Raw genomic sequence first — 27,589 nt, 5'->3', positions numbered from 1 at the left:
ATTGACACTATTTTTTCAATTACTTTTTGGGATTTAAATTGGTGTTTTTGAAACTTTTTAGAATTTGACATAAATAGTATGATCACAGAAAAAAATGACATATAAGGATCTATCAAGCAGTTGAAATCTGATCTAGGAGAGCACATTTTATTCTGCTGTGCAATGACACTGTTCGATCATCGGATGGAAGGGTTGTGTTCAGACAGAGGTTATAACGTCATGCCAGAGCTTACTTAGCCGTTTCTATTGTTGACCGTGGTCCTAGTCAGCAGGGATAGCCATATCGCAAACGCTGGCCTGGAACATCCGTGCCTATAGAAGTAACATTGCAAATGAACGGCAGAGGTGCCTGCCGTCGGCGAAATCACTCATGCTTTCTGCGAAATCCGAACTCAGGCGCAAGTTTATAGCAGCCAGCTCTCCTACCAGCATACCGACAGGAGGACAACTTTTGTCTTTGTTGATTATCTAATTACGTAAAACCAATCTGTTCCTTCAAATGTCTATTGGAACGGTTATATAGTATATGGAGGGATCCCTGCTATCATTTATGGTCGACGGGAAAACACGTAAGTACCAAATCAAGAAATGCAACTTAAATGAGAAACTCCTGTGGCGATCTTAATTTTTGTATCTTCTAGAACAAGCCATTATTTCAATTTCCTTAAAGCCAAGAACTTACATTGAATATGATTCATAATATGCATAATCTGAAATTCATTGATACATTATTTCAATAGAAAAAAACAATTTTTCCAGCCAACTCGGAAGGGCGACTGAAAGAAACCGTAGTACCAGGGTCTGAGACCAGTGCTGTAATTCGAGGCTTACTGCCCGCCACGTCCTACAAATTCAGAGTTCTGGCCGAAAATGTCATGGGAGTTAGTGAGCCAAGTGAATTTATTACCGTAGTAACCGAAGAAGAAGGTAAATTTCTTGCTTATATATATATATACACCTTTTTGAATCAATTTCTTTGCTAACATATTATTTTCTTATTAATTATTGATAACAGCACGGAAGCCTCCTCTAGATATTCTGAAAATGTTGCTAACAGGCTCAGCATATATCCCAGGACACGAATACTAAATGTCACGTCCCAATATATCGCGAGAACATGCTCCCCAAATCCCCCCTCCATAGCTTACGGTACGCTATGAGGATTTCAAGCGCTAATTATTACATTCTCAGGACATCCCGTAATATCTCTTTTAAGCTAATATCAATGATGTAAATAAATTTGATACGAAACAAGCAGGTAAAATTAACAAAAGGAAGATATCCGAGGAAAACGAAATTTTAAAAGAGAATGAAAAAAAGAGGAAAAAATTTGAAAAACGCTAAATATTAAGCTCCATTTTAGTATTATTTTAATCTCTAGATAGTTCAAGCATAATTTATATCTAATTCATATCAATGTTCATTATTCTTATTGAATGGCTGAAAGCAGTACTGGTAAAATAATCTAAAGTCAATGAAGCTTTGACTGCTCGGTTCCTTCTTTGGATCTCATGGCCTGAACGGGCTGTCTGCAGTTTTCTCCAATGGCACAGAGTAATTAAGGCAACTCAAGTGTATAAGTTCTATAAGTTCTCTGGCGCTTTTTTTAGTCAGACTCTCATAATTCATTATCTCACCATCACTACTTAGTTAATAATGGTTATTATAATAAGGAATAATGGTTATTATCTCATTTTAATCTTTCACACAGGCTGTATTGGAATAAAATAGATATAATAACAAATTCATGAATAATTTATTGAATTAATCCTTTCTCTCTTCTCTTTGCAGTACCTGGTGGCCCTCCGCTTGATGTTGAAGTTCATCCCACAGGATCTCAATCCTTAAAAGTTACATGGAAGGTAATATGCTGTGTGTGTGTGTGTAAAGGATTGTGTACTAATTAAGAACTAAATCGTTGAGTTGTTTTAGACAGATTAAGTATGCTAAAACTCTTTCTCTTAATACAGGAAAAAACACAAATTCAACATGTCTAGTTTTCTTTCAAGCAATCAGATGGTTTAAAGGAAACTGTTGTTGAGTTTGCATGTAAATTTAATCCTTTGAGTGCTGAATCCCTGATTTTCGAATTTCTGTTACAGTTCAGAACAATTAATTGGTTTCTCTTCAATTCATTTTTCTTTTATATTTCAGGAAGATCTCCAAGTAATTAATTACAACCTCCAGTGAACTGGAGAAACAAGAGAAAAGAAAATTTTTTACAGTCTTTCTAGTTTCGTTTCGTTTTAGTGTAGTTGGGGTTGAAAATGGTGACATTTTCAACGCATGCGACATGACATCCACTCTGACCTCATGCCTTAAGATATTCAAACAGTATTAATATTAATAATGCTTAATTAAATTAAAAGTGTTTATTTTACCCTGATCTTCCTCCTGTTTGGTAGTAATGTATGTATATCGCACTCTGATATTATCCCATATTTACTGTGGCAACTAAACTCTTTAAATCTGTTTTCCAATCGTTATCTTGCACACAATATTTCTACAGCAATACTTATACTCTACTCTGTATATAATTGTTGACCTGCTTTTTCGTTTTTCAAACTCAGCTGAATTTGTCATTATAATATGAGAATGTTATTACTCTTATTATTTTACGAAAACTATTATCTTATGATCTTTCCTAATTATATAACGTTTTCTGTGTCGTAACCTAAAACTAAATTCTGAGATATCATTAACTTTTTTCACTATAGCGTTAAGTATAGTATAGCGTAAGTCAGGTAATTTCGTCCTAACAATGTTAAACATTTTTTACCCTAGAAAGTTGGTAGAGTGGGAGTTCAAAATGTTTAACTTTAAGGGCAGGATATAAATGAATACTTAGCATTTAGACCGAAGATGACATGCTGCTATTTGTCATGAAGACAAAGTTTATATTAGTAACAGGACATTTTAAGATTTCTAACATACTTCTATATGCATCTCTGAAAAGGAGAAGAAAACTTTGAAAACTTTTAAATACGTAAAATATGATACAATTTAATTTTTGTTGTGAGAAGAAGAAATTTATTTTACTATTTGCAAATATTGTCTGAAAATAAATATGTCATTTTATGATTTATCGGGCAGTATGTGATTTTATTAGAATATTTAAATCGTGTTGAGGGCAGGAAATAAATCCGTTCAGACTTATTCTTCACTGACTGCCTATGACTTATCTCGGAATCTTTCGCAAATGTATGGCGAATTTTCCTCTAATTGATTAAGGTGCTTTGAAATTTTCATTCGAATGTCTTTGCAGACGTCTTTAATATTATCTAGTTGTTAGTTATTAGTTAAGTAAATTATACCTTGTCATTAAGGAATGGATTTCGTCACCTTTTGCTAGATATTTTAGTGTAAATATGATTTATTAATTTTAGCTTTTAATGAAAGCTTATTCTTCTTCTTAAATGATTTAAAATTAAGTAGGGAAAGAAATCAGAAGGCACTACTCGTTTGTTTAAAGTTTTAGAACTGTTTTAGAGTAGGTATTAATTCATAATGCAAACTAAGAAATCAGACCATTCATGTATTGTTTTAGTGGAAAGCTAAACTCAAAGTAAATGAATCTCTTCACATCTTTATTTCTAATTTAAGGTTCAACTAATCTTACATGTTGTTTAATAATTTTAAACAAATTTTGCCTGGTGAATTAAACCGATGATAAAATTTAGTAATATACTTTGTATTTTAATTAAATATACAGGTTATATTAATTACGGTTTATACGCTCAAAACAGGCTCCTCGCAAAGATTTGCAGCATGGCACAATCCATGGCTATTACATCGGTTACAAAGTTGCTGAGACTGATGATCAGTTTCAGTATAAGAATGTAGAAGCCACAGATGGACAAGAACTTAGCTATTTGACAAATCTCCGCAGGCTTACTAAATATAAAGTAATCGTACAAGCTTATAACAACATAGGAGCTGGTCCTAGATCAGATGAAGTTTCTGCCACAACACTAGAAGCTGGTAATAAATTTTGAATATATTATTCTTAACTATCTATTTCAGAAACCTCGCATCTAAACTTTTAAAATGTTTGCAGTTCTGCCAAAAGTTTTCGACGTTAATTTCCTCCGTATTTATACTGAATGAAACTTTTTTTTCTGTATTAAAGAGTAAAATGTATTCGAGGAACAGGAACTTATTTTAGGTGGAAGTGGCCATGAAGTGCCACTTCCACTTAAAATAAATTCCCATTTCCTTTTCCCTAACTTTACTGAAGGCATTTCAGGAAACATTCAAGAGAGCAACATTTTTCTGTCTCTGTTATTTTTTTTTTTTTTTTTTTTTATTTTTGTTTCCGTTATTTGGTGTATATGACTCAGTGCAAGCATAACTCATAAACTCTGAATGAATAACTTGTTTAATATAGAAACTGTATTGAACTATGAGCAAACTTCGGTCTTCCGTATGCAGTTGCTTAACATTGTTATGTATTTTATTTACGGTGCTTTGTATGTGATTTATGATTGATGTTTATGCTTTATACATGCTTCACCCATCCTCCGTCACTTGTGACTGTCTCTTCTATTCCAAATATATGCCTTTGGAAATATAATTTTAAATATCTTTACGAATCCTGGACATATTAGTTACCGCCTTGGCATCTGAAATGCTGTAAAGTAGGGGCGGATAATCTTCATGTCAATAAGACTGTCATGTAAGAATTCAGAAATTTAATGAGTTACAACTAGATATTTTATTTGATTTTAAAAGGAGTAAAACAAATTCCGACTAAAAAAAGAATATTCCCAGCAATAAAAGAATTATATGACGTTTAATCAATGCGTTATTTAACATTAATACATAGGAATAATTCTTTCTTCTCTTGCGCTTTATTTAGGAAATTATGCTCATATGGTCATAATTTTTTAGACAATGTCCTGATATTTCATTTTTTTTTCAGAGAGTATATCGAGTATTTTTATCTTGTCTCCAAGTCAGTTCTCATCACCCAATTCTGATTATAATTTCCAACTGATTTTAATAATGATTAATTGAAAAGGAAGAATACATGGAAGAATATATATTGCAATAACTAAAAAGCTTTTAGTGAAGAATAATGTGATAATTTTAAAAACAAGCTAGAAATTTTGATTTTCTTGGAAACGGAAGTGAAGGCAAAGTTCTCCGGGCCGAAAAACTGCAGTTTCATGCACAAAAATTATTTAAAATAAACTATCTACTTGCCCTTGGTTTTGGATAGTAAAATAATAGGTTAGTTTTCTCAACGAATCTTACAGGATTAACACTGGGAAATTAAAGTTAAATACTTTAATTAATTCAATTAAATACAAACGGAACCAACAACTACGTTCTAGAGCATGTTGCAAGTAACATATTCTTAATACCATTCTATAAGATTTTGCTGTTCTGCAAGATCTTACAAGAGCCTTCAGAATCGTTTCGAATAAAGTTGCCTGCGTCCTTGCGGGTGTTCCGCCCCTCTCGATTTTATACAAATTTTACTACAAAAAGTTTCTATTAGCTAATAAAATTATTACAGATACTGAAATTGGAGAAGAAGTACTCACAAGTAAGGCCTTTCAACAAGAGAATGAGGATATTATTCAACCAATGACACGATTTGGATTATTTTATGATTTTGAATTTCCTTCTGGTGACGAAATAGACCTTTTTACAGAGGGTTCTCAAAATGATGGGGGGGAGTGGGTCGCACTGTGGTAATTTATTTTCATGGAGTGCAGGCAGACAATGTGAGAATAAAACTTAAACCAATGAATTCGGTTTATTAAGCAGAACTGTACGCATTGACAGAGACTTTGGTTTGGATTAATAAAAAATTAACAATTCGTTTGTAGAGACATTAGGATTAATTGGAAAAGCCGGAGAGATGAAAAATTAGCAACCGCCTTCGCCGGGAATCGAGCCACGGACCTCTGGAATACCGGCCCAGCGTGCACAACCAGTACACCACGAAGGCACCTAGGAAAGCGGGAGAAATACCTTATATACTCCACTGTTTAAAGGGCGACTGGGGCTTTCAGGGGACCCAATCGTCAAATCCTGGGTGTGGAGAAACCTCATCCAGCACCCTTTTTAGTTCGGGCGCCACTGTAGAGACATTAGGTTAATTTTTCGGAGCAGGCAAGATGAGATAAAATAGCAACGCCTTCGCCGAGAATCGAACCAAAGACATCTGAAATACTGGCTCAGTTAGCTGACTACTACACCATGAAGGCTCGTAGGAAGGCAGGGAAAAATCCCTTTTATAATCCCCCTTTTAAAGGGCGACTGGGGTTTTTAGGAGACTCAATCGCTGAATCCTGGGTGTAAAGAATCCTCATCCAACACCCTTTTAGTTCGGGTGCCACTGTAGAGACATTACTTTTTTTTTTTTTTTTTTTGAGCAAGAAGGATTAAAATATTAGCAATCGCCTTCGCCGGGAATCGAACCACGGGCCTCTGGAATACCGGCCCAGCGTGCAGAACCACTGCACGACGAAGGCGGGAGAAATACCTTGTATGGTGTTTTATAAATATTTATAGTAATGCCGCCTTATCTGCGCTTCAGGCACTCGCCCAACCAGAGCATAAAAATCGACTGATTAATGAAATAAGACTTGTTTAAAAAGGCTAAAAGTAAGCATATTGGTAAGTTACACTGAGTGAAAGCACACAGTGGAATTGTCGGAAATGAAAGAGTGGATATCCTTGCTAAAATGGCGGCATTTGGGGATGGGACCGATAATTCTGACATCCAAGATTCAAGAAAAAAGACCATTGCTGAAATGGAAAACTGGATTTATACAGAATGGAATTTTTGCTGGGAGTCATCTAATAAGAAAAAATATTTAATGAAAAATTAAAGATGAACATTATAGGTAATGTTGATACAAATCAGGTACTGACTAATCATGGCCGTTTCCCGGTTTATTTTAATCGGTTCCATCTACAGAATAAGGATAAATGCTTAATTTATGATAAGTTTGGGAACGCCAGGCACTTCGTCGATGAACGTACGCTTACTCAGAGTGCCAGAGAGAATTTACATTTGAAGAAAGATTTTAAAAGTAACTGTTCAAATTTAAAAGAATTTTCAGAGACAATAATGAAGATTATAAATACGAACAAAGATAAAATTGGAATTCGGCACTGAGACTAAGATTTTGGACTTTATGTTTTTCTTTCTTTTTTTTTTTCTTTTTTTCGTGGCCAGTCCCATTATTTGATCATACAGCCGGCTTGTTCCGGCTAGGAGGATCGGGGCTCTGGCCTTATAATAATAATTTTCTAAAACTAGTATCCCTATAACTGTAAATGACAGGAATCTGTCACGTTTAAAAGTGTTTAAAATTACTATAGAAACAATACATTATTTCTTAACATGATTTATACTTCAAAGTGAAACGATGTTTCAAAAATAAAACTCTTTATTTATGATATAAGTTGCATTAAAGAGGCCAAAGAGCTGCAGTTTGTCTATGTGCACATGTAATCCTTTACATTATGCCCCTGAATATTATTCTTCTTTAAACTGCTGAATAATCTGATGTTTCCTTTAATAATCCTGTTTATGCATGTTCGTACATTATCATACCTAAGATATTTATATCAATTCCATTAGTTAATCGCTCAGCTGGTAGCAAAATCCTTTAGAGGATTTTAGGATCTTTAGCTTTATAATTTTTCCCAAAATATTAGTATATTATTAGTATATTATAAGAGCTGTAAAATTTTCCTTTCATATTATTACAATTACTTTGGTTATTGCAAATAAAATTCAAACAAACACAGAAACGAATGATTTGGTTCGGATGCTCTAATTTTTTTACTTAGAACCTGGATTAAAGGTTCTTACAGAATGATATTAGACCTTGTGCTATATTTTATTTGGTATGTTTGATCCCAGATAAATTTTCAAAACAAATTTTAAATCTAAAATGATGAAAATTATATTAAACAATTACTAATGTAAGATTCTTTTTATATATGAATTATGTCATTTCGCAGCACCTCCTACATCACCGCTTTTAACCCTCCATTCTGTGACATCAACGTCTCTGACTGTGGTTTGGGACAGACAGTTAGACGACATAGGAATAAGAGGTAAGTTAAATACCCGAAACATTGGTGAATGATACAAAAAAATTCATCATATTCTGATATTTTATAAAAATTAAATTATTTTATTCAGATACAAGTTATTTTAAACTTGTAACTGAACTGTCGAATTATTTTAAACTTCTGATAATTTTATTTATCTTTTTATTTGGAATGATATGAAAAAGTATTCTGAATTTGGGTAGAAAATTTAAAACATTTCTTAAAAAATTCGAATTGAAATTCCTGTACAGATATTTACTGTATTACAAAATGATGAACTTTTTATATTAAAATTGTCCATTCTGATAATAACTTACATTGACACAATGTGTATCAATGGACTTACATATTGAAATAAAACTCTTTTATTGTAAATATGGAGTATAATTTAAGCAATAAATTAGCGTTTGTTACATGGCTTGAGTTCACTTAGCACTTTAATCAAATAGAATTATTTCAGTAACACCACTCTGTTTTACAGTTATAATTTGATGGATTTGGTCTTAACCTTCCAAGGAGTATGGGCGAATCCTCCAAGGATTGTGGACGTACAATTTTACATAGAAGGATGGCCGGTATTTTTAAATACATCGTAAATAGAAATCCGAAGATATTTATACAGGCAGAATCCTTTAATCGAATCTGAAATCTGTAATTTAGTACCTAATATTTAAAAGGTTTTGTTTTCCAACTTATGAATTACTGTTTAATTTAAAGCAGTTCAAAGACAACTTTTAAATTGCATTTATTCTAAAAAACAGTGTTTCATTCTATCATGATAATATACCAATGTTGTCGATATCATTTATCTATTTCTTTAATAGCCACCTTTAAGAAATTTGAATTAATTCGAAGCCCTTGTTAAGAACATATTATTAGGTGCAGAAATGAAACAATACAAAAATATTCAAGAAAACAAATAGGGAAGAAAGAAAGGAGCTGTTATTTTCCGTAAATGACGATGACATTTTTTTCTGAAATAGAAGTTTAGCTATGTGAAAGTATTTTGTTTAAATTGACAATATTGACCGATATGAATATCTCGACATCATATTGAAAGCAAATATATACTCTAGATAGCTGAAATCGTGAAAATCCTAATATTTAAAATACCCACCATATTGAACAGCTCCACTTTAAACAAAACGAAACAAAACAAAACAAAATTGGACATTTTCGGAGAAATTTTAAGCAGTGCCTTGCAAATCACAGGGACTTTAGCAAGTACTTCTTCAGATTCGGCTTGTGCGTCCTATGAGATGTGCAGTTGTCAATGAAATGTTCCAAAATAGTAATAATGTATTACAAAATTATAAAATATTTGCGTCAAAACGTTTTCTCTAAAAATAATATAATACAGCTGAAATTTGAAGTTTTGATCCGCAAGTTGTTTATCTTTTGTTAGTAGTAGTAAAGATATGTTCTATCGTTACAGGAAATTTGTTATCTTAATTTTTTTTTTTTTTTTTTTTTTTTTTTTTTTTGTGTGTGTGTGTGTGTGTGTGTATAATTCTGCATACTTTTATTTTTGTAAGTACTTTATATATCTGCATGCAGTGTTTTTAAAATTTGATATTGCCTCTAATTCCATTAAGAATTATGGCAAATTTAATTGCTATTTTAAAACTTGAAATAACATACAATTATTACATCAAGTTTGAAAAATACACTACACTGCAAAATTTTAAATTGTGTTTAAAAATTAATATTAATTGCCGCTTATGCCATTTTTGCGAACAAATTTTGCCCGTTAAGAAAGAGAGACTTATGTCTTATCGCTCTCGAAAGTTTTGTTCAAAGTCTATGTCAAAATAATTTGCTTTTTTGTCTAGTTTGCAGCATAGCTGTTATTTTAAGTGAAATTTCTGGAACCTTACAAGGAACTTACTGGAAAGCATACATTGTTTGAAAACGATACTTCAGAAATCTGTTCATCAAATTTAACTGCACACGGACTGCTCAAACGCAAGGAATTTCGCAACCTTTCGCCATTATCAAAAACGCAATACATGTGATTGGGATGCCAGCTTTCTCAGGCTTTCTGTTGGGGGGCTGCAACATTTTATTCCGACTTCGCCCATTAAGAGATGAGCAACTACTTCGTTCCTTATGGCCAACGATTCTACTTCCTTGAAACAATGTTACAAAGCTAACAAATTTACATGATGCTGCAAGTTCTTAAAAAACATCGTTCATAATATGTAAATTTATAAATAAGTCTACATGCTTCATCTTCATTAAATTTCTAATTAATGTTTAATAATTTTTAGCCCGAAAGGGCGGTAACTCAGAAGGGCTTTTATGGCGTTTCACTACAAATGGCGAATTATCTTTCTAAATTGTTGCCACCAAATATTATCGCTGTGTATTAATTTAACAGAAATTAAGTAAAGGAAAATGCGCATGAATGTAGGCATATTTCTGGCATTGTCAAAAAACGACGATACATAGAGCTATCAAATTTTGAATAGCGTAATAATCCACCCGGAGATGGGCAACTGGAAGCCCAAATTTTAAATTCCGAATTTGTTTTATTATCTAGTTCATATTTTGTAAAACTTTAAGGAATTTTTGATTAACAAACTCAAAACGATTTCAAAGCGAGCACTGACAACACTGCACGGAAAAGTACATTTTTACCTACAGCGCGCCAGGCTGTCTATCGGAAATCATAAAAATACGCTGTTTTAAAGTACTTCATTATGTATTTAAAATTTTGCAAAACTTTAACGAGTTTTTAATTAACAGACTCAACGATTTCAAAGCGAGCTATAGCATCAATGTAGCGGAAAAAACATTTTTATTTCCTGCCCGCGAAACCATGCATTGGAAATTTTAAAGATGGGCTGTTTTAAAATATTTTAGCCCAAAGGAACAATAGCTCAAATGCTCTCGAAATGTATATGTGTATGTAAATGAAAAATACGCTCCTTTGGGCATAATATAAAATCTGAAAGTTTTTCAGTTTTTTTTAAATCATTGTTCCCAGAGCACAAAGTCTATATAATCGCCTAACTTCATTTAATAGCTTAAAGGTAACGGCTACGTTTCCTAACACAGTAGCAATATCTTGAAATTTATCTCGCTTTCTTGCATATCGAGAAAATGCGATGTATAATCATCCTCATCAAAGTTTTTATATCTCTCATGGATTTGACTTCTTTTGAAACATCGCAAGTACCCAAATTTTCACGAATTTCGACACGATGGTGTTGAACCATATATGGTATATTTTCTTTGAGTTTGTTACTCCTTACCTAACATAAGGATTGCCCTGCAAGGTTTTTTTTTTTTTTTTTTTTTTTTCTGATGGTGGGCCCTCAGCCGATTTCGGCTTGGCCACTACTGAGGCCAGAAGTGGTGGTCACTTTATTATGGAGGCATTTAATAGGTGAACCATCTTTGCCTCCTATGAAGGGTCGATCAGTTACAACCATGCCTTCTCCTGGATCCGAACCCGGGCATAAACGCATATGTTGTTAGCTACACTTGCGATAGCTGTAGTATGCACTTATCAAACTGTTTAACAAAACGCACTTATCTAACACCTCCTAAGATAAGTTAGGAAGTGTTGCACTAGTGCGCAGCGTATTTTATTTCGTTACTGTCTCCAAGTATCATATGGGACGATTGCTCGTGATGTCACACTGCAGTGTCCTGTCTTTCTTCTAACTTATCACATTACGAGATAGCGCAAGCACAATAGCCCCATTTCCTACAGCTGTATGGCTCAACACAAGCGCGCGTATTAAACACCGAAGAATGTATGACAAACATATTTAATATGATTTATTTTAAAAGTAATGTAAAAATATAAGTATTATTAATATTTTTATTAGTGGCGTGTTTATATGTGCGCCAAATTTTTGAAAGGCTTGCGTACAGCTTAGAGGAACACTGACATGCAAATTTAAGATACTTTGGCTACATATATTTAAAAACGTACATTATATTAGAAAAGTGGTAGGAGTTAAAAAATGAGTATTAAAAGTAAGGAAGGAAATTCTGTTGTTTTCAACCGTTCAAATATCCAAAACCCGTGATAAGCAAGGGCTCATACCAACAGATAGGGTTACACAATTAACTTGCGTTCGAAATGAATGTGGGACCTTTTCAGCAGTCTTAATTAGCTTATCACGAGAACCATAATATATAGAAATGCCGTAAACTCTTCAAAAGGTAGCCAGCATCGAAGGGTTTCGACGGAAAGAAGGTAAGCCTACAAGATGCTCACCCGTAAAACGTAGATCGTCACCTTGAAAACATTTATAAACGTCACAAACTCTTATAAGAAGATTTCAGTAACGTGACATATTCACTTCGGGGCAAACAGAAGTGAATATAATTTCCCATCAAAAAGCCATTAATACTTTTTAAATTAAGAGATATTTTATTGTTTTCGTATTTATAAATAGAATTAAGTTCTTTCTTAATAGTAAAAATAGCTTCAATAGAAACGCAGGCATTATTAATTATAAACAGTGGTAATTTTTCTAATACTTAATATATGATGTACAAATTATAAAATTTCTTCCCTTTAGAATACATATTGCATTATAAGACAGAAGGTGGTGGCGACGGCTGGAAAGAACAAAAGTTAAGTACCAGTGGGAATAAGTATACTCTCGAAGGACTGCGGTGTGGTACCGGATATAGGTTGTACATGACTGCTACTAACAGCTTAGGAACTGGTGAACCAAGTGAAATTATATCTGCTAGAACTAAAGGAGCAGGTAATTGTTTAATAGTATGAACAAAAGATTGCAAATGATATTGTTAAGGGTGACTGTAAGCAGTACGTTCCACGTTAGTATATCTATTAAATTTTATATAGAGGTTTAGTTTTTATACTTAAAATGGGTTAACATTTTAATATAAAATGTGTTCAACGTTATTGCAGGTGTTCACTTTAAAATTGTAAAGCATAACTTTAAAAATTCATATTTTTGAAAGGATAAAAAACTCGTATTTTATGCAAATGGACGAAAGTAAATTTATTGCGGAAATAAAAACAGATTTGCATCGAAATTCGGTGACTTGTTCGACACGTCAAATTATTAACATAACATAACAATGGTGGCGCTTCCTTCTTATAAAAAGAAGGAAAAGAGATTAGGCAATGTTGCCCATTACTCTTCCGCCATTTGAACATTTAAAACAAAGATTTTAAATGGTTATTCTCGTGTAAGGTAAATACTAATTAAGTAGATAAGACCCCAAACTCCCACCAAATATGTAGTATTAGTAAAAGATCCCATCTCTAAATTCAGGGTTCGGTTAAATCGTTAAAACAGAAATGGATGAAGAGCCGATTCAATCCCTCCCAAAACACTAAACGCCAACTCTTGACCAAACAAGGCTGCGATGGTGATTCTGAAAAATAAATTAAATAAGGAGGACAGAGGTACTTCCTTAAGCAAAGTGGTCAGGTGGCGTATATAGATTTGATACCTGCATTTATATTTCAAAACACAGCTGTGAGAGGGAATTTCCCGCATAGTTTCTTTCACACACACACACACGAGAAAAAAAAAAAAAAAAGGACTCACGGGGCGTCTCATTGCTTCTTTCTTGTACTTTCAAATTCACCTTAACTGTAGGAAAGTGTTTAGTATACATTAGGAACCCTATTATGCCACACAGTCCTTTGTAGAGAAGGGCCTGATCGAAGCTGGTGTAGGGAAACCCAAGAAATTTGTTTCTAGGGACAGAAAACACCGGACATCGTCCCAGGAAGTGAATAGGTGTTTCCTCTTCTTCTGCACAAGCCGGGCAGAGAGGAGATTCGACAAGACCATATTTGTTGAGATGCTTGGCCAGATAAGCATGTCCGGTAACAATTTGATTACCTGGCGTAAGTTAGTTCTACTGAGGTGTACCTGATAAGTTAAGTGTACCGAGTACCAATTTAGAATGAGCACAGTCTGGTAGTTTAGACCACATATCATCATGTTTGTTCTTTATCCAGCTTCTTACTTTTGTTTTTAACAGTATGATATGAAACTGGGTAAAATGGTTTGTGCCAGACATGGGTAGTTGCAAAGCATTTTTACCTAGTTTATCGGCTATTTCATGTCCAGCAAAATCACAATGACGTCAAATTATTAACTTTACTATCAACGTTTGTCAAAGTGCCCTATAGTTTCGTGACTCCGACTTTAGATTATACCGTACATACTTTAGGCTGCATCACATTTTTAATGATTCCATATTTATTTAAATTCTTTTGTATTCGTTAAATTCACTTGTATTTAAGCTAACGTCTATTCGGTAGTATCGGCACAAATATTTCTATTTTTGCCTTGCAGTTTATTGTTACGTGTGCAAATATATATGCTGGACCACCATGTAACTTTCCAAATCTAATTTCGAAAATTCACGGTTGCTAATGCAGCTTGTTATATCAGAAATTTACTAATTAACTCATCATTACTTGTTTGTCTTTGTCTACAGCCTGAAATACAGAGGGCATTTTCACATTTTTAGAACAATTTTGGTAAAGAATTTTTAAAAAAATACTTTGGAATAAAAAATACTTTGAAATAATTACTTGCAACAGCATATTTGAAATGAGAAACATCTTTCGGTACTTTCAAATTTAGTCTTCTTTCAAAAATGTCGGCTGTAAACAAGCTGTGAATTGGAGATAGATTATTTATTGCCTTCATATTTGAGCTTTTCGAAGAAAAATTTCCTGTTTCAGAATTCAAAACATTGTGAAATGCATAATATTAAAATTTCTAACAGCAAAATAAGCAACATTATTAATCAGAAAGTGCTTAACAAGTCAATAATTACTTTTACAAAGAAAGAATACATCAAATGAATCCCCGAAAAAGGTACATACTGTTTGTAATGTTTCTAAAGTTAAGTATTGTTAACAAGATAAATCCCGCCGATGCAGAAATCAATTACAAAGTGGGTACTACTCGTATATACGCCCTCAGATGTATGGCGTCGCAAAATAAAATGTAGCGATATGTGTTCTGCGCTGGTTTTAGGAGCGATTGAGTTTTCTGCTATATTTTTTGGCACGATGTTATGTGTATAGCAACCTTTTTGACGTTGAAACTTTATTTTGCTGGAGTGGTTGGTTGGCTTGGTGGGCGTTTTAAAATGGCTTATGTTGGAATGAAAGACGTGGTGGCAAAATTTCAATCGCGTATTTTGGATTGTGTGCAAATTAAATTTAGTATTAAAAGGTACGATACTGGAGTTGTTAACGAGTCTTTTGTTCACGGGTGTGATTATGCGGATTTTATGCATGAATGTATGCTGGACTTTGTATGTTCTGTGTCTCAGAGGATAGGGTGGAAAGATAAAGTGGTGGAAATTGATGAGTTTTGGCTGATGTTTGAAATTGGTATTTCTGCTGCTTGAAGAAGCATTCACAATGGCAAGTGCATTTTATTTTATGGTTATTCTTATTTTGTAAAATGTTATGTTCATTTTTTTGCTATGATTTTCTGTCGTTATTGTTGTTTTTTGAATTTTTGGTAATTTATTTTAGTTATTTTAATTTATTTTGTTGATTTGTGCGCTATGCCTAGATTGTGCAATTCCCTGATTTTTTTAAGTTAAAATAGAACGCTATGTACATGGTATTGTTTGAAATTTATTGTTGCTATCTTAGTTTCTTTTAACGAGGTGTGCGTAATTCCTAGATTTCTACACTGCATAGATTGTGTATTTCTCTGTTTTTTTTTTTTTTTTTTTTTTTTTTTTTTTAAGTTTGCTGTGTATATGTATTCTTGTCAAAATTTTTTTTGTTTTTGTTTCGGATTTTTGGCATAAATTCTGTGTTAAAAACGGGGTTTTTGCACGTGCGAAAACCGCCATTTTGCAGATATTTTTGGCTTGAAGTTCGAAATGTAAGGAAAAATTTAGATAGTAATATGGCGCCGCGGAGTTGGCGAGAAATTTGTCGCCAACCGAGGGCGTGTATAAGAATAGTTCCACAAAGTGTTTAAAACATCTGTAATAACAATAAATAAAATGATAAATAAAAGTTTATAACTTAAAGAAAACTAAACATAACGTTTACTAACTTTTGCCGAAGCATGTGGTTCAACGCAGAACAGTTTGTGGAACCCTGTATGAAAATATATTATGACTGTTGATGAAGTATGGGTTTAATTAAATGATTGCAACAAAAAAAGGTCAAATTATTATTGAAAATGAAGAAAGAAAAAGGCGCAAATCTCGTTACGTCAAATGCAGAAAAAAAAAAAAAAAAAAAAAGGTTTCAGTAAGAAATTGGTTATTGTTGCAAGATTCTATTACTATAGGAAGTTAAATATAAGATAAGTGGAAAAAATGTTAAAATCGAATTTACGTACTATCGTGAAAAAAATTAACGATTCTAACCGTTTTAAAGACATTAAAAAGAACACGACAATGGTTTTGAACTGTATAAATTTTCATGACTTTCATCTCAACTTTTTGTATTGGAAGAAACGCTAGAGCAAATGCATTAAAACAAAAAAGGACTGCTGTGAAGGTATGCAGGACTGACTTTTTGCTAATTGTTAACAGAAATTAGCCATTAGAAAATACTTATTAGTCCTATAAGAAAAATTGTTAACATTTAATTGTTGTATCTCGCAATTCTTTTTCATTTTAAATTAACTTGCAGGAAATGTAACGGAAAGGGGTCATATTTAATAAAAGTATATAAAAAAAGAAGTTATCATTTAACAAAAAATGTAATGCCTGAATTTTTCAGACTGAAATTTTAACATTTTTGCTTTAATTATGCTTATTTATTATTTCATGTGCATTGTGTATTATACATTTTTATTGGGTATTATTATTTCGTGTGCATTGTTTGAATATTGAGAATATTTGAAAAAGATAAAATATTTCTTTCTCTGCAGCTCCGGTTTCTCCTCAAAAGGATGCTTTCATTACTGTGAATTCAACATCTGTGACTCTTCATTTTGGAGCATGGTCCAGCGGTGGCTGTCCAATCCTGCACTTTTCAGTTCACTTTCGGTTTCAAGGACTTTGGAAAGTAGTCGCCGAAAGAGTGGATGCTTCCCAGACATCTATGGATGTCAGGCATCTTGCTCCTAACCGGGAATACACTCTAAGAGTTTCAGCCCATAGCGATGCAGGGACAACAGAGGCAGAGTACAGGTTTACCACTCTCAACATTACGATGCCGCGTAAGTATTATCTAGGCCAGGGCTGTACAACCCGCGCCTCCAAACAAGTATCAATGCGGTCCAGAAGTGAGAGTGAAACTCAAAAAAATATCAAGATCCCATTTTACTTACTTTACAACAGCTCATGGTCCACTTTTGACTTATCTATTTCCTTTTGGTTAGCACGATTATACCGACACGGATAATTGTCTAAGCGGAGAAACAGGCATTAAAGATCATTATGTGTTTGGTTGCGAAATTACACGGGATCTCCATTTTATATTGTACATTCATGAAAACACCAGCGGATAGTTTATACAAATCCTCAAAAGTTCACAATTAAGGCATGAATTAAATCTTATCTTTCAGAAATTGTGGCAATTTAAATCAGCTTGACACAATTAGTGTTGAAAAAGGACTACATTTTTTGCTAATGATTACTTTATTTTTAAGACTTTAATAACATTCCTCAGCAGTTATGGTAAAAAGATTTAATACTGTTTTCCAATTAATATATATATACTTATATTTTCATGTACTGTCAACACAGCACAATCTCTCGCAACATTTAGCATTTGCTTTTACCGGTAGATCATTTCAGAACTCTAAGAGTGATAGTCATAAACTTTGAATGCTGTTAATTCTGTTTGTAATTATGTAGACTCTGGTTTTCAAATAAATGTCCGTAGTTTCCTTTACCTAGGGAGCAATTATGACTGAAAGGCCTTCAGGTGGTACAACTGCTCACTTGGTGGTAATTAACTAACTGCTGAGATTGGTCACCAACTGGTAAAGTCGTTGAACTCTGGTAGTTCTATCTGGGTTAGATTCCAAGCAAACGAGCCGTTTTCGTGGTTTTCCCTATGTCTAGTGAGAATACGAAACAGTTTTCCTTATAAAGTTCTTCACAATCAAATAAATCGAACTAAACTTACCACCATGATGCAAATCACTGCAAGATAAGAATGAAAGACCTCATATACACCGTGCCTTTTATTTTCCACAAAGTGGACATAGGAGCTCCACCGAACTAAATTTTTAAAATGCTATGACATATTACCAGATTGAAAATTTACACAATTACAGAACAATTTACGCAAAGAGAATGCTCTCGCGCGGGTGTTAGTGTATTCTCCTAAACACTCACTTCGAACAGAAAAAAAAAAAAAAAAAAAAAAAAAAACCTACATGCAACTTGAACCAACACATGTAAAAAAAAACTATTTACATGATTTAGTATAATTCTTGTAAAGATAAGTAACTATAATATTGTTACGAATTTGGTATTTAAAAAGCTAATGTTAGTTCAATTATAAATTAAATGGTTTTATTTCTCGCGCAGTGCAGCGCGTGACGAATATTAAAAGAAAGCTAAGCCGGAAAATTGAAAATACAAGAGCGCGTGCATTAAATAAATAAATATCTCTTTTTTGATTTCGAGAAAGTACTGGAAAATTCTAGCGCGTGATTTTAAAATCTCATAAAAGGAGGAAAACATCTCAGTTTGTAGTAGTTGCTTAGTTTGTTGTTGTTTAGAAAACTGCTCTTGTTGATTGTAGCGAATTCGCGGATTAGCGTTCTTTAGCTGTTTTGAATTACGTTCTATTGGACATTTGAGTAGTTAAAAGATAACTACTGTGAGATATTGTAATACTACATGATAATTTGAGAAAATTTAAGCATTTTGTTGTGATAATAATAAATTTTTGTTCATTTTTCATTGGACTTGTGCATTCATTTCATAACGAACCCGTACGAACGCAACAATTTTTGGTGTCAGGAGTGGGGTTTGAATGCCAATCACAAGAGCGATGGAAGAACAATTGAGACAGCTCATTAGTGCTTTTGCTGCATTCCAAGAAGAGATGGAAGCTGGCCAAGCATCATTTAAAGAAGATATGAAAGACTCTGTTAAAGCAGAGATAAGATCCGTTAAAAAGGAAATGGAAGCCGTTCACGAAAAGTTGGAAGCTGGTCAAGTAACTTTTAAAGAAGACATAAAAGCTGTACAAGAAAAGATTGAAGCAGGTCAAGACGAAATGAAAAGAGAAATAACCTGCGTAATAGAAAGTAAATTTGAGGCTATGGAAGACAGAATAGGAGCTGTCGAAAATAAAGTCGGGCAAATTGAAGAAAAGGTTTCTTCTGTCAAAGATGAAATAGAAGATAGAGTGTCGGCTGTGGAGCAACGAGTCGAAGGAAGAGTTTCGGCCTTCCAACAACAAATTGATGATAGGGTTTCTGCTGCCGTCGCCAAAGAAGTTGACAGCCTAAAGAAGTGCATCGCGACGGTAGGAAACAATTCTGAAGTTTTCAAATTTTTATCGATGCCTGCTCGTTCCGTTCTGAAACTATCTACATATGATGGGAAGACCTCCTGGCAGGTGTATAGGACACAATTTTCTATCGTTGCGGATGCGAATGGATGGGATTCCCAAGCTAAGGCCTGTCATCTCGCCGCTTCTCTGAGAGCAGACGCAGCGGATATCCTGCAGACGCTTCCCGAAAATCAAAGGCTAGATTTCGAAGCTCTATCCGGCGCTTTGGAGCTGCGCTTCGGCGAGAAATGTTTAAAAGACTACAGCAGGCTCCAATTAAAATCTCGTCAACAGAAGTTCAGCGAAACGCTTCAGGAGCTCGCCACGGATGTTGAAAGGCTGTCACATCACGCCTTTTCGGAGTGCCCGACAGAAACAAGGGAAATCCTGTCCCTGCAATATTTCATCGATGGCATCCGGGACCCTGAAATACAGAAAGCACTGCGAATGGCAGATGTAAAGGACATAAAAAGCGCTCTGTTGTACGCCATGAAGTTCGAGGCAGCCCAGCAAGCAATTAATAGAGATCGCTACCCAGTTAGAGCTGTGCGAGTCCATGAGCCAGTGGATCAACTGATGGCTCGTTTAGATGATTTAGCCAGACAAGTCGACGCTTTGATACGGAGTAGGAGCGAGAAGAAAGTGGCTCTAAGGTGTTGGAGATGTGGTAGTGAAGGTCACCTAAGACGGAATTGCACAACACCCCAGGGTACGGAATATAAAGCAGGTGATTTTACCAGACAAGTCAGTGGCTTGAGACGGAACATAAGTGAAAAGAAACTAATTCTAAAATGCTGGAAATGCGGAGTTGAAGGCCACATACGAAGAAATTGCAGAACATCCCGAGGTACGGAAAATAAGACCATTTCCCAGCAGCGACGCAGTAAACAAATTAGTGACCATATCGAGGAACGGAGGTTGTCAGATAATGAAAAACCTTGTTTTAAAGCGCTTAAAATTTATACAGTGAGTGACAACAGTAACGGAATGTCCATTAATGGGAATATCGATGGAGTTCCTTGCGATATGATCATTGACACAGGAGCTAATGTTACCATCATTAGGAAAGATTTAGCTGAACAGTTTAAAGATAAACTTATTTGGACGCCATCCTGTGTTACCCTTCAGACTGCGTCTGGTGGTAAGATCGACATAACTGGGAAGTTAAACGTAAACATCACGTTTGGAAGTGCCGCCTACCATCACACGGCTTATGTGGCGGATATCACAGATCCATGCATACTCGGATTGGACTTTTTAAGGAAATACAATTTTTCCTTAGACTTCAAAAACAACAAACTGCTTTCAGCATCTGGTGACATGACTATCCATCCTCAGAAGAGATCCTCACTTGGAAATGCCGACGCCTTGTCCGAAAGACCCAGCTCGGGAAGCCGCCGAAATCATGCTAGGGTCGAAAAGAAACGCAAGACTACCAGTTATTCTCCATCTCAGAAGCTCTTCGGTCGAGACCTTCGTCTGCCTTGTGACCGCCTGTTTGCTCGCCGTACGGATGCGCCTTCATCGCCTGAGGAACACATCCAAAATGTCCAGGCCCGGTTTGAGGGGATGCACCGTTCTGCACGAAAGCGAGTCAACTTGGCGACGGAGAAAGTGAAGACCAGATACGACACGCGAGCTACTAGACATAGATCCAACAAAGGAAACAAGGTGTGGTTGTGGAACCCGATTCAACGAAAAGGACTGAGTCCTAAATTACAGTCACCTTCGGATGATCCGTATACAGTGCTGAACAGACTAAATGACGTCATCGTTCAGATTCGTAAGTCTTCGAACTCTAAACCTAAAGTCGTTCATTACGACAGGTTAGCTCATTACTATGGCCATAGTACGTAATGTAAATAATTGTAAATAGTATCAGACCATGGTCCTTTATGTTTTTAAATGTGTATTTGATTTGATTTGTATTTAGTATTTGTTTTGTATTTAGTATTTGATAGCATTTGATGTGTTTAAGTTAGTTATTGCATTTATTGTTCATGTTGTTTGATATTGTGATGTAATGTTTATGCCTCAGTTGCATTTATGCCACAGTTGTAAGTTTAGCTTCCTGTCCAGGGATTGTACTGCCCGGGACGTGCAGTCCTTGGGAAGGGGGCAGTGTTACGAATTTGGTATTTAAAAAGCTAATGTTAGTTCAATTATAAATTAAATGGTTTTATTTCTCGCGCAGTGCAGCGCGTGACGAATATTAAAAGAAAGCTAAGCCGGAAAATTGAAAATACAAGAGCGCGTGCATTAAATAAATAAATATCTCTTTTTTGATTTCGAGAAAGTACTGGAAAATTCTAGCGCGTGATTTTAAAATCTCATAAAAGGAGGAAAACATCTCAGTTTGTAGTAGTTGCTTAGTTTGTTGTTGTTTAGAAAACTGCTCTTGTTGATTGTAGCGAATTCGCGGATTAGCGTTCTTTAGCTGTTTTGAATTACGTTCTATTGGACATTTGAGTAGTTAAAAGATAACTACTGTGAGATATTGTAATACTACATGATAATTTGAGAAAATTTAAGCATTTTGTTGTGATAATAATAAATTTTTGTTCATTTTTCATTGGACTTGTGCATTCATTTCATAACGAACCCGTACGAACGCAACAATTTTTGGTGTCAGGAGTGGGGTTTGAATGCCAATCACAAGAGCGATGGAAGAACAATTGAGACAGCTCATTAGTGCTTTTGCTGCATTCCAAGAAGAGATGGAAGCTGGCCAAGCATCATTTAAAGAAGATATGAAAGACTCTGTTAAAGCAGAGATAAGATCCGTTAAAAAGGAAATGGAAGCCGTTCACGAAAAGTTGGAAGCTGGTCAAGTAACTTTTAAAGAAGACATAAAAGCTGTACAAGAAAAGATTGAAGCAGGTCAAGACGAAATGAAAAGAGAAATAACCTGCGTAATAGAAAGTAAATTTGAGGCTATGGAAGACAGAATAGGAGCTGTCGAAAATAAAGTCGGGCAAATTGAAGAAAAGGTTTCTTCTGTCAAAGATGAAATAGAAGATAGAGTGTCGGCTGTGGAGCAACGAGTCGAAGGAAGAGTTTCGGCCTTCCAACAACAAATTGATGATAGGGTTTCTGCTGCCGTCGCCAAAGAAGTTGACAGCCTAAAGAAGTGCATCGCGACGGTAGGAAACAATTCTGAAGTTTTCAAATTTTTATCGATGCCTGCTCGTTCCGTTCTGAAACTATCTACATATGATGGGAAGACCTCCTGGCAGGTGTATAGGACACAATTTTCTATCGTTGCGGATGCGAATGGATGGGATTCCCAAGCTAAGGCCTGTCATCTCGCCGCTTCTCTGAGAGCAGACGCAGCGGATATCCTGCAGACGCTTCCCGAAAATCAAAGGCTAGATTTCGAAGCTCTATCCGGCGCTTTGGAGCTGCGCTTCGGCGAGAAATGTTTAAAAGACTACAGCAGGCTCCAATTAAAATCTCGTCAACAGAAGTTCAGCGAAACGCTTCAGGAGCTCGCCACGGATGTTGAAAGGCTGTCACATCACGCCTTTTCGGAGTGCCCGACAGAAACAAGGGAAATCCTGTCCCTGCAATATTTCATCGATGGCATCCGGGACCCTGAAATACAGAAAGCACTGCGAATGGCAGATGTAAAGGACATAAAAAGCGCTCTGTTGTACGCCATGAAGTTCGAGGCAGCCCAGCAAGCAATTAATAGAGATCGCTACCCAGTTAGAGCTGTGCGAGTCCATGAGCCAGTGGATCAACTGATGGCTCGTTTAGATGATTTAGCCAGACAAGTCGACGCTTTGATACGGAGTAGGAGCGAGAAGAAAGTGGCTCTAAGGTGTTGGAGATGTGGTAGTGAAGGTCACCTAAGACGGAATTGCACAACACCCCAGGGTACGGAATATAAAGCAGGTGATTTTACCAGACAAGTCAGTGGCTTGAGACGGAACATAAGTGAAAAGAAACTAATTCTAAAATGCTGGAAATGCGGAGTTGAAGGCCACATACGAAGAAATTGCAGAACATCCCGAGGTACGGAAAATAAGACCATTTCCCAGCAGCGACGCAGTAAACAAATTAGTGACCATATCGAGGAACGGAGGTTGTCAGATAATGAAAAACCTTGTTTTAAAGCGCTTAAAATTTATACAGTGAGTGACAACAGTAACGGAATGTCCATTAATGGGAATATCGATGGAGTTCCTTGCGATATGATCATTGACACAGGAGCTAATGTTACCATCATTAGGAAAGATTTAGCTGAACAGTTTAAAGATAAACTTATTTGGACGCCATCCTGTGTTACCCTTCAGACTGCGTCTGGTGGTAAGATCGACATAACTGGGAAGTTAAACGTAAACATCACGTTTGGAAGTGCCGCCTACCATCACACGGCTTATGTGGCGGATATCACAGATCCATGCATACTCGGATTGGACTTTTTAAGGAAATACAATTTTTCCTTAGACTTCAAAAACAACAAACTGCTTTCAGCATCTGGTGACATGACTATCCATCCTCAGAAGAGATCCTCACTTGGAAATGCCGACGCCTTGTCCGAAAGACCCAGCTCGGGAAGCCGCCGAAATCATGCTAGGGTCGAAAAGAAACGCAAGACTACCAGTTATTCTCCATCTCAGAAGCTCTTCGGTCGAGACCTTCGTCTGCCTTGTGACCGCCTGTTTGCTCGCCGTACGGATGCGCCTTCATCGCCTGAGGAACACATCCAAAATGTCCAGGCCCGGTTTGAGGGGATGCACCGTTCTGCACGAAAGCGAGTCAACTTGGCGACGGAGAAAGTGAAGACCAGATACGACACGCGAGCTACTAGACATAGATCCAACAAAGGAAACAAGGTGTGGTTGTGGAACCCGATTCAACGAAAAGGACTGAGTCCTAAATTACAGTCACCTTCGGATGATCCGTATACAGTGCTGAACAGACTAAATGACGTCATCGTTCAGATTCGTAAGTCTTCGAACTCTAAACCTAAAGTCGTTCATTACGACAGGTTAGCTCATTACTATGGCCATAGTACGTAATGTAAATAATTGTAAATAGTATCAGACCATGGTCCTTTATGTTTTTAAATGTGTATTTGATTTGATTTGTATTTAGTATTTGTTTTGTATTTAGTATTTGATAGCATTTGATGTGTTTAAGTTAGTTATTGCATTTATTGTTCATGTTGTTTGATATTGTGATGTAATGTTTATGCCTCAGTTGCATTTATGCCACAGTTGTAAGTTTAGCTTCCTGTCCAGGGATTGTACTGCCCGGGACGTGCAGTCCTTGGGAAGGGGGCAGTGTTACGAATTTGGTATTTAAAAAGCTAATGTTAGTTCAATTATAAATTAAATGGTTTTATTTCTCGCGCAGTGCAGCGCGTGACGAATATTAAAAGAAAGCTAAGCCGGAAAATTGAAAATACAAGAGCGCGTGCATTAAATAAATAAATATCTCTTTTTTGATTTCGAGAAAGTACTGGAAAATTCTAGCGCGTGATTTTAAAATCTTATAAAAGGAGGAAAATATCTCAGTTTGTAGTAGTTGCTTAGTTTGTTGTTGTTTAGAAAACTGCTCTTGTTGATTGTAGCGAATTCGCGGATTAGCGTTCTTTAGCTGTTTTGAATTACGTTCTATTGGACATTTGAGTAGTTAAAAGATAACTACTGTGAGATATTGTAATACTACATGATAATTTGAGAAAATTTAAGCATTTTTGTTGTGATAATAATAAATTTTTGTTCATTTTTCATTGGACTTGTGCATTCATTTCATAACGAACCCGTACGAACGCAACAATATATTTGTAATCAAATTAATAATTGTTTCAAAAGCATTCAGACAATCAAATCTTTCAAGCATGTTTTTATTGACCACTGTGCAGCAATTGTCCCTGCCAACTGTTCTTTACAACTGTAATGGTTTCTTAAAATTCTTCAGCAGTTTGGTGGGCAATAACGGACACGTTGGGAAACTATAAACCCTTTACAAAAAGCCATGAAATGCATCAGTATTTCATAAAGTTGATTATAATTAATGGACATTACTTTTCTTAAATTTGTTTACTGCTATATTTAGGCTAACTTTAGTTGTCTTCGTTTCTACAAGAACTAGTAACAAATAATTCGAAAGCTATATATAAAATGTACATATCAAGTTAAATTTTACAAAAAAAAAAAAAAAAAATTACTTAGAATTTGTTTCAATAAAAGTAACTTCATGTATTTAAGATGCAACTTGAAGCGCATTTAACAATTTAAATTTTCTTTGCACAGGTCTTTCTTAGAGCTAAACGAAAATTTAATTACAGTTACAAGCTAAATATATATTTTAAGTAATGAACCATTATTTAATTAGAGTGAAAAGTAATGTGACTTTTCTTATTTAAAAGAACTTGTGTTCCTGTTCAAACATCTACTGAATGATTTCAATACTATAATGAAATTCATAACAAGTATTAACAAGTTAACATGACTTAACTCTTATGTTATTTTAATTAAGGAATGAACACACAGTAACAGTGAGCTTTCTAGGACATGCAACTCTGCAATCAATGAGCGAATAACAGCCGCGGATATATCTGTGCCAATGGTATTTTAGGAAACAGAAAGGTTCCTAAAAGCCAGTGTAGATTCTAAGAATCTGTTTAAACTGAAAATTATACTTCAGCAATGCTTATTTTCGAAATCTTAAATTCTGTTGCAGATTTTTGTAATATCTTTGAACTTAAACTTCTTTTTAAAAAAGTATAACCGACGTGATTTTAACAAACGGTCGTATATTTAATAATTTTCTGATAGAGCTAATATCTTATTTTCAGGAAAATTTAAGATAGGTGAGAAACCTGAAAATGTTAAAACGCACTGCTAAAAACTGAAAATCTTCAAATATTGTTCGGGATGTTATTCAAGACTAAAAATATACGCCAAATAAAATACACAATTTCAAATCAAAGAAATAAAATAAACGGAAATTTAAATTCAACCTTAAATTTATATTATTGTACGTAAACGCCAAAATTATAGATAAATCGCCAACAAACATCTTATATCAGCGTAAACGTGTAGCAGGCTTATCCACAGTGACGAAAAGAGCTATGCCGTACTGTTATTTGTGTTTTTGCTATTAATTTTTTCTCTTAAGTTTCTTCATTGCTAATTACATTTTTCCTTCTGTAATTTACTGTGAATTCTTCCTTTTATGCGTGTTAATTTAATTTAATATAACTATTCTATTCTCATTTTCTTTTTTTTTTACGACAAATTCTCATTTATCTAGGAGAATCATTCTGCAAAAAATGCTTTTTACTTTGCTCTCGAATATGCGGAAATGGCCGTGAAGTAACGATCTTTGTGATAAGTACCATTGTAGGTAACTGTGTTTAAGTCTGACACCGTCTGATTACAGCTTTTGATATGCATTGGTGATTTGTCAATAATCTTGGCGCCGTTTGATAGACGCAATAATAAGGAAGTATCAAATATTTGAATCCACGGAAGAAAACTAAATAATAATAATAATTATTATATTTTTTTTTTTTAATTTTAGAATTCATATATTTGTATTCAAATTTATTTTTCAAATATTTTTTGTGAATTTGCTAATATTATCATCTCTTTAAAAACGTATTTTTATATATTTGTTTATTTACAGCTCCTGTTTCGAAAGGTTACATACCGCCACTATTGTCGGACACTTTATCTCTGCCATTCTACAAGAACTTAACTGTTTTACTACCGGTTGTTATTTCCGTCGTTGTCTTACTAATTGTTGTTATTACAGTCATTATGTGTTTACGGAGGCAAGTAGACACCGGAAGCATGAGCGAAGGTAAGAACTTGAGCGCATTTTTTTAACTGCTTTATATTGATTATTAAAGCTGTTTAGTCTTTTCGTGACTTGCTAGACTGTAGAGAATACAGAATGCGATGGCTTGTTTTTGATTAGAAGAGTTACAGATTATTGATTACATCTTATAACATGAAGCTACTGAGTAGTTGAGGGCCTGAGACTGAAAAATATGTAGATTTTAAGTCATCACAACACATTCAC

General features: G+C 34.9%; 1 protein-coding gene across 2 annotated transcripts in view; it reads left to right on the top strand.

The window, feature by feature from the left end:
* Positions 1-27,589, top strand: part of LOC118201867 (cell adhesion molecule Dscam1-like) — a 476,421-nt gene that overhangs the window by 356,594 nt on the left and 92,238 nt on the right. For both annotated transcript variants that reach the window (XM_085815870.1, XM_085815871.1), the window contains exons 17-23: positions 760-927; positions 1,792-1,862; positions 3,747-3,981; positions 7,990-8,085; positions 12,624-12,815; positions 16,959-17,249; positions 27,191-27,367. In XM_085815870.1, coding sequence (XP_085671996.1) covers positions 760-927; positions 1,792-1,862; positions 3,747-3,981; positions 7,990-8,085; positions 12,624-12,815; positions 16,959-17,249; positions 27,191-27,367 — 1,230 coding nt within the window. The remainder of the gene's footprint in view (positions 1-759; positions 928-1,791; positions 1,863-3,746; positions 3,982-7,989; positions 8,086-12,623; positions 12,816-16,958; positions 17,250-27,190; positions 27,368-27,589) is intronic.

This window comes from Stegodyphus dumicola, chromosome 4 (genome assembly GCF_044657685.1).
Source record: "Stegodyphus dumicola isolate Sdum_Otavi_A_Nest chromosome 4, ASM4465768v1".
Taxonomy (NCBI): Eukaryota; Metazoa; Arthropoda; class Arachnida; order Araneae; family Eresidae; genus Stegodyphus; species Stegodyphus dumicola.
Note: the sequence above shows the minus strand (reverse complement) of the source record. Positions and strands in the feature narration are given on the sequence as shown.